General features: G+C 51.3%; 2 protein-coding genes across 2 annotated transcripts; one reads left to right on the plus strand and one right to left on the minus strand.

Moving 5' to 3' along the window:
* Positions 1-92: 92 nt before the first annotated feature.
* On the plus strand, positions 93-3,018 carry LOC133895956 (cation/H(+) antiporter 15-like). Its single transcript, XM_062336478.1, has 3 exons — positions 93-407; positions 524-1,540; positions 1,698-3,018. Exons 1-3 carry the CDS (start codon positions 93-95, stop codon positions 2,901-2,903), a joined length of 2,538 nt encoding a protein of 845 aa, XP_062192462.1. The 3' UTR covers positions 2,904-3,018.
* Positions 3,019-3,214: 196 nt separating this feature from the next.
* On the minus strand, positions 3,215-6,636 carry LOC133895644 (uncharacterized). Its single transcript, XM_062336106.1, has 7 exons — positions 6,471-6,636; positions 5,195-5,690; positions 4,549-4,718; positions 4,379-4,459; positions 4,220-4,295; positions 4,045-4,140; positions 3,215-3,579 (listed from the first exon to the last, which is right to left on the minus strand). The coding sequence occupies exons 2-7, from the start codon at positions 5,673-5,675 to the stop codon at positions 3,449-3,451; spliced, it is 1,035 nt and encodes a 344-aa protein (XP_062192090.1). The 5' UTR covers positions 5,676-5,690; positions 6,471-6,636; the 3' UTR covers positions 3,215-3,448.
* Positions 6,637-7,659: the final 1,023 nt, after the last annotated feature.

Raw genomic sequence — 7,659 nt, forward strand, 5'->3', positions numbered from 1 at the left:
TTAACTGGCCGGCGCTCCACGTTTCCCGCCGAACCATCGTCCCATCCGCGTGCTAGTGCCTCGCGCCATCTTGCATGCATTCATCGCACGCCATGGAAAACTCTCCATTCTTCACGGCTTCCCCTTCCCTCCCCCCTCCTTTGGCTCTCACCTCCCCGAGCCCCGGCCGCCCATGTCGCTGGAGGGGCCGCACGCCGCGGCAGGGGGAGGTCAGCGTCGACAAGAGCCTATTCTGTTTCCAGCCCGACTCCGGCGCCACCTCCTCCGGCGTCTTCGCCGGCGACGACCCTCTCAAGTTCTACTTCCCGCTCCTCCTCTACCATGTCTGCATCGTCTTCGCCCTCTCCCGCGCCATCCACGCCGTGCTCCGCCGCGCCAGCGTCCCCCTCGTCATCTCCCAGATCCTCGTACGTATTATGCACTGCATACTCGTCTTGCGAGACTGTCTTGCATCGCGCGCGTGCGTGTCTCGATCCGAGTGTTTGATCGATTAACTAATTGCACAGACGTGGTGCGTGTGTAGGCCGGCGCGTTGCTCGGACCGTCGTTCCTCGGCCGGGTGCTCCCGCAAGTCGGCCAGCTCTTCGCGACGCCGGAAGGGTGGGTGCAGATCAACACGGTCGGGGGCTACGCCTTCATGCTCCAGATCTTCGTCATAGGCGTCAAGACGGACCTCGGCATGATCGCCAAGTCCGGCAAGAAGGCCATCGCCATCGCCGTCTTCGGCACCGCCGCGCCGCACATCGCCATGTACACTGCCGGCGTCGCGCTCAGCGCGCGCGTGCCGACGGCCTGGACGCGGTCGTTAATGCTCACCAGCCTCAACTCGTGGTGGTCTCTCTCGGCCTTCATCGTCGTCTGCTGCACGCTGGACGACCTCAACCTCCTCTCCTCCAAGCTCGGCCGCCTCGCCATGTCCTCCGCGCTCATCGGCGACTTCGCCAACACCTTCAGCATCGCCGGCGTCACCTCCTATGTCCTCGCGTCCAGCCCCTCGGAGAAGATTCAGCGGATAGGCCTCGCGTCCCTCATCGCCTTCACCGTCTTCATCGGGTTCATGGCGTTCGTGGCGCGGCCGGTCGTCCTGCGGCTGATGCGCGACGTGCCGGAGGGCGCGCTCCTCTCCGAGGCGCGCCTCGTGGCCGTGCTGCTCATCACCATCACATGCAGCTTCGCCGGCGAGATCCTCGGCCTTCACGCGACGTACGGTCCCTTCATGCTGGGGCTCATGCTCCCCGGCGGCGCTCCGCTCGGGGTCACCATGGCGGAGCGGCTGGACCGCCTGGTCGCCGGGGTGCTCATGCCACTGCTGTTCGCGCAGGGAGGCATGAGGTTGGACATCTACAAGATGACGGACGCTTCTACGTGCCTCCTCCTCGAGGTGTTCCTGGTCGTCGGCGTCCTCGCCAAGTTCGTCGCGTGCATGCTGCCATGCTTGTACTGCCGGAGGCCGCTCCGGGAAGCCTTCATCGTCGGCCTCATGATGAACTTCAAGGGCATCACCGAGGTCGTCTACGCCTCGGCATTCATGGATGCCAAGGTAAACATTACGGCCCTGTTTGGAACGCAAATTTTTTTGCGATCCCTACGGAAATTGAACAATTGTCGTTGCCGGGTGAGCAATTAGCTCCTTCTGTTTTAGGTTCTGGATGATCTAACAAATTGCAACAACATTTCTTTGATCCAATTAACTGTAGATGTTTGATGACCAAGTGTACGCGACGTTCATGATCAACGTGCTGGTGCTGGGTGCGACGACGGCGTCGGTGGTGAAGTACATGTACCACCCGGAGGAGAAGTACGTGGCGTACCGGCGGCGCACGGTGCAGCACAAGAAGCTGGGAGAGGAGCTGCGGGTGCTAGCGTGCGTGCACTCGCAGGTGGACGTGGCCCCGATGCTGGCGCTGCTCGACGCTTCCAGCCCGACGCCGGTGTCACCGATCGCCGTGTACCTCCTCCACCTCGCGCCGCTCGCCGGGCTCACCAGCTCCGTGCTCCGCCCGTTCAGGCACGGTGACCGGAACTGCGTGCCCTCGGGGGGCACCGACTCGGCGCGCATCGTCAACGCGTTCCAGTTCTTCGTGGAACAGCGGCCGCAGGGCTCCTCGTCCCTGCTCCCCTACGTCTGCATCGCGCCCTACGCCACCATGCACGACGACGTCTGCACCGTCGCGCTCGACAAGCGCGCCATGCTCATCATCGTGCCATTCCACAAGCGCCTCGCCATCGACGGCTCCGTCGAGCCCACAACGGCCAACGCCGGCGCCGTCCAGTCCGCCAACACCAACATTCTCAACTACTGCCCTTGCTCGGTCGCAATACTCGTCGACCGGGGCAGCCTCTCCGCCGTGGTCGGCGCGGGCGCCGCGGCCGACGGGTTCCCTCTCCGCGTCGCGCTGTACTTCCTCGGCGGGCCGGACGACCGGGAGGCGCTGGCGCTGGCGACACACATGGCCGAGGACGCGCCGATCGGCCTGACCATCTTCCGGTTCGTGCTGCCGCCGGAGTGGCGCAAGTGCGGCGACGTCGAGGAGGACCGGCTCGACGAGGAGGTGCTGCAGGAGTACATCCGGCGGTGGGTCGACGACCACCGGCTCGTGTACAGTGAGAACTTGGTCAGCGGTTCCGACGAGATGGTGGCAGTCATCCGGAACTCGAGCCCGGCGTTCAACCTGCTTATGGTCGGCCGGCGAGCGGAGAGCTGCGAGTCGCCGCTTACGGCCGGCATATCAGAGTGGAGCGAGCACCTGGAGCTCGGCGTCCTGGGCGATCTGCTCACGTCGACGGATTTTGGATGCCGAGTGTCAACGCTGGTGGTGCAGCAGCAGACCAGCGCTGCCGCCGGAGAAATCTGCCGGTCGCCAGAAATGCATGGACAGCAGCGATCTGATGGTCATGTTTGAAAAACCATGCAACTTTTAGCTTCTCTAGTTGTAATCTGTAATGTGTGTAGCATCTTGGCAGCTAGAATGCAATTGATAGAACGAAAATCCAGTTCAGACTACGCATAGACTGAACCATCAGAAACACATATTACTCACAGACTGATACGAACAACAGTACACAAAAATACAGGATTACAGGTGAATCGCATGTCATGGTGGCGGCGGTAAAGATGTTGAGGCGATATCACCCAAAAACTGTTAGGATCGAGGGATTTCTTTTCGTTGAATCATCAGAACTAAATCCCAGAAGTTCCCAAAAAAAGCCCGCCTCATCCAAATATAACTGAACTGAAGCTCATCAAGAGACAGATTCTAAATTTTTCAACAACAGTACAGATCACTGGGATTAATGTTCTAATTGTTCTGACGTCCCACGTGCAGCTCTTGACTGTGTGTGCGAAGGTAACGTAGTTTCCTGAAGTGAACTCAGGTTACATAAGTTTCTACAGACAGTGGAAGTCGCCCCTATCATGTCTCTGATCCTGCCTCTACTGCAGAGGAACTCATGTGCGGCGTGAGCGACCCTTGGAAGAACCAACCCAAGAGTTCCTTGAGGAATTGGCGCCACGGGATTGATCAGGTGCCGGAAGTGGAAGCATTTGACTCCCATCTTGGATGCCGGGGCGTGCACTTCCTGTGTTATTCAGAACGAGTAAGATCTCAGAATCTAGAAGTCAAGCTTGGATCAGAAAATCAGAGGAACACGGCAAATCTATTAACAAGTTCAATATTTCAAGCACATGAGAGAATAGCGAGATAAATCAACACATCAGTATCATCCAAGATCTTGAAACCCCAATTGAAGGCATCCACATCCACAAATAAAAGAGACGATATTCCTGAGTTCAAATCTCTATGGTCAAACTAATTATCCTTCTGTATTTGGGTTGCCGCCTGCAAGGAATTTGTTCTTTGGTCTAATGCAAGGTTCTGCCTAATACCCTTAAGCTTTTTTTAAGTTCTGGAATCCAAACATCTAACCTAAGACAGAACTTTGTGCATGATTATAATGGTACTGCAGACGACACAATTGATTAGATTACTATTTCAACGTGTTTCAGTCTAGAAAGCCTCTGGGCGGGTGGGCAAGGGGGCCTACCGCTGCCAAACATGTTCATGTTCATTCTGGGGTCCCAGCCAGGCAAATTCTCACCAGCATTTCTTCGCCATGATTCCTCAAACCCAGCAACCTCATCTGTATTGAAAGAAAAATGGCATCAGAATCAGCTTGACAGAAAACAATAAGGTTCAAGGAATAAAAGGCACTAAACCACCTTCGTCCAAGTTGTGTAAAGTTTGCAGGGTGTTTACATGTCCATCAGAATTCAGTTTTCTTGTTAATGAGTGACCCTGCAGCAACATATAGTTAGCTCCAATCATACCATCAGTGTAACTGGAGGAGAGAAAGCAGGTCTGTCAGGAGTACCAAATACCTCATTGCCAATGCCACGTGATATCATGTGAGTGGCTTTACCAGTAGTTGTGTCGGCCTCCTTACTTTCTTCCAATGTAATCTAGCACATTAAAAAGATAATTACCACTATAACTTTGAACCCTACAAATAGACAGATGAACAAAAATAACATTCCTAAGATACACTTACTACATCTCCACCCGTCCTCCTAGTTGTCGAAGATGTATAACAGGCTCCATTTTGACCACTATATGTAACAGTCGAGCTCTGAAACATAAATGTCTGAGACTGTGGATGCAATGTGCTGGCTCTGTTGAACTCCCTCCCAAAATGCCCATGATGCTTGAGCCTTTTATTATCTGGTGAAGAAAATATATGCATTAGTAGCCTCTACTTATTATGTGAATCCTTTGTGCATACACTAAGGGAATATTCCCTGATAAACAAAAGTGAATCACAGTTTAATGTTACCCATCACCCCTCTGAATATCAATTGTTTAAAGTGCCCCGCATCACGCATCACCATCAGATGAGATCATATCGAACCAATGTGATAACGTAAATTTTTTTTGATGAATGACGAAGTTAACTTGTTATTTACTACATACAAGTTCCTAGTATATTTACTGAATGTAACCAAAAAAATATTTACTGAATGGATTTTCCAATAATTACTAACAATCTTTTCAGTCCCTGAGTTACAAAAGGACAAAAAGTGGTCCAGGGTTCCAGACCAAATGGCTACTTAAGTTAAAACGATTATTTAATACAAACATGAACAGTACACGGCCGGGAAGATAAATGAAAAAGGTTTCTACTAGAAACATAAACTGACCTTCAACTTCTTCATCAGGGTCCTCCACATACGGATCTTTGCTTGTCCTTGGATGCTTCCTACAGTTACCTTTCTCCTTCTCATCTTCTTTATTACCATCTGCATCATCCTCATCATCTGAGGACAGCTCCTTGATAATTGGCCCCTTAGATCTGCTTGGTTCAGGAGCTTGCTGAATGAAGCCACCACCATTGCTCACACCTTGACTGAGATCTCCCTGGGGCCCAAACATGATTGACCCAAACATGCCTGCATTGCTCATGCCTCCACTGAGACCTCTCTGTGGCCCAAACAAACTTGGTCCAAGCAAGCTAGGTTGCATCATGCTACCAAAGGGGCTTGTGAAGAAAGGATCATCAAAGGGATTTACCCCACCAAAGAAACTGGGCATAAGGCTCCCAGGTCGTCCAAAGCCGCCAAAACCAGCAAAGGGATCCCCGAAACCGAATAAGCCATGCCTCCCACCTCTTCCCCTTTGCATCTTCTATTACAGTACCTAACCCAGTTAAAAGACAGCCAAAATGTAAATGACTGTGTATCATGCATGTAACATATTAGTAGACTCATATAGTCCTGCCTGAGCTCCGATCCAAAGTCAACAAAAAAAAAAGAACAAATAGCAGCATTATCCAGAAAAACAGACACCAAACATGGTTCCCAGAGAATGACGATCAAACTAACATTTTCTCTACAGCATCACACCAGGAGTAAGCATAAGTGTCACGAATCACGATTGTCAATTACATTCCATTCTAGCAAGTATACCGTATAAATCGACTGTCGACACCAAATCCATCAGCAGGATTGGTGGAAGCGTCCCACTATTCAATCCAGTGCCGGTCAAACGCAAAAATTACACACAATTCACCATGCATTCGAAAGTTTTTCCTTTTTCCACGCCTACGATGGTAGTGCCATGATGCCCTAGCCCCCCTACTACGAAATTTTTCCGAGACGTACCACCACGTTATCATCATAGAAAATCACAGCATCAGCCTTAAACATCTGACAACTATCGATATCACGATCATTCGCCGCTTCCTGCAGCACAGCACAAACCCTAGATAGAGATTTTCCTCCCCGGCTGAAAATGACCAGGGAATCGCCGGAGAAAGGGGCCATGCTCCCCGCGGAGGCTGCCCAGACCTGAAACGGATCCAACGTAGCAAAATCTAGTGGAATCGCCGCCCGTATCACTAAAAAAGTGCACGAAACAGCAATACAAACCGGAAATCCCCAACAAAATCAGCGGCGGGTAGGGGGGAAAGCACCGGACCTGAAATCCCCGAGGGGATTGCGCGCGGGCGAACGAAGGGGTCGGATCGGATCGGACCAGACGCTAGCTCTCGAGCTCTGGTAGCCGCGGCGGACGCAAGCGAAGCTTCGATCGGGGGCGATGACGGGTGTTGTTCCTCTTCCGCGTGTGCTCTCGTGTCGACCAACGGTGGAGGAGAAGAAGGGCCGCGAGAGTTCTAGAACCTGCGGCCCGTTTGTCCATCGGCCCAAATTTGCCCATTTATTCTGCGGCCCGTTTAGCCCATTCGGCCCAAAATTGGTTTGTACACTTGCCACGCTTTATGGGCCTCAACGATGTGAGGAGACGGCCCATATAACCTCTGCATATGGGAAACAAAATTAGGCCCACCACGCGGCCCGGCCCGGCCCGTTTCCTTCTCCCGTCTCTTTTCTTGTTCTCTTCCTCCTCGTTGTTCTCTTTTTCAGTTTTGACACGAGGACATGAGAAATCGAAGGAAATCAAACAAACAAAGCGCATAATTTTCTTTAATCCACATGAGCATATCTACATATATGTATTGCCTAGGAAAAAGCCTTGAAAAAGGAGGGGATGATGCTTATTATCACATATCAGCCAGCCAATCTAGTCTCGTCTCCTCCTTGCAGCGGAGGATCCTTGTAAAGGTGGCAACGGCGTGGATTAAGACTGGGTGAAGTAAGAACACACCGACTCAAACCTGATTTAGACCCAAAAATCAAACCGAGTGTAAATCTACTTCTGCCCTTGACCTCGACGGGGACCGAAACCCGACCAACTTGATGTTATCAGGGAAACAAATTAATAATGCAAAAGTAATTCAGGTGATGTATGCTGCATGCGATAGACTAATTGATCCACATCAACTTCATTACAGTTTTACATCTTGAATATAACTTCACAAAAATGTTAAATTTTTAAAATCATTATCAATTAAATCGTATGAAACACAGAATTATTGCCTGAGTGCAAAAATTAAAAGGATGTCCTGCAAATAAGCATATCACAGGAGAAGCAAACTAATCAACTGAGAACTCACTACGTGTTACAAATTTGAGGATTGGAAGCAATGACATACTAATAAAAGCGTTCAATCAAATAAGATTATGGCACAGGAAATGAAGAACAAGCAACCTACAGATATAGATCTTTGCTAGAACTATAGACCTCGATAGAAAACACATGCACAACA

The sequence above is a fragment of the Phragmites australis genome, chromosome 16 (genome assembly GCF_958298935.1).
Source record: "Phragmites australis chromosome 16, lpPhrAust1.1, whole genome shotgun sequence".
In the NCBI taxonomy this organism is placed as follows: domain Eukaryota; kingdom Viridiplantae; phylum Streptophyta; class Magnoliopsida; order Poales; family Poaceae; genus Phragmites; species Phragmites australis.

Bases quoted from the DNA above. Each gene is read 5' to 3' on its own strand.
- LOC133895956 (XM_062336478.1), top strand. From the start codon at position 93: ATGGAAAACTCTCCATTCTTCACGGCTTCCCCTTCCCTCCCCCCTCCT. The intron at 408-523 runs GTACGTATTATG...GTGCGTGTGTAG, and splicing joins TCGTCATCTCCCAGATCCTC to GCCGGCGCGTTGCTCGGACC. The intron at 1,541-1,697 runs GTAAACATTACG...AATTAACTGTAG, and splicing joins CGGCATTCATGGATGCCAAG to ATGTTTGATGACCAAGTGTA.
- LOC133895644 (XM_062336106.1), bottom strand. From the start codon at position 5,675: ATGCAAAGGGGAAGAGGTGGGAGGCATGGCTTATTCGGTTTCGGGGAT. The intron at 4,719-5,194 runs GTCAGTTTATGT...TTTCTTCACCAG, and splicing joins CCCTGATGAAGAAGTTGAAG to ATAATAAAAGGCTCAAGCAT. The intron at 4,460-4,548 runs GTAAGTGTATCT...TTAATGTGCTAG, and splicing joins GGAGGACGGGTGGAGATGTA to ATTACATTGGAAGAAAGTAA.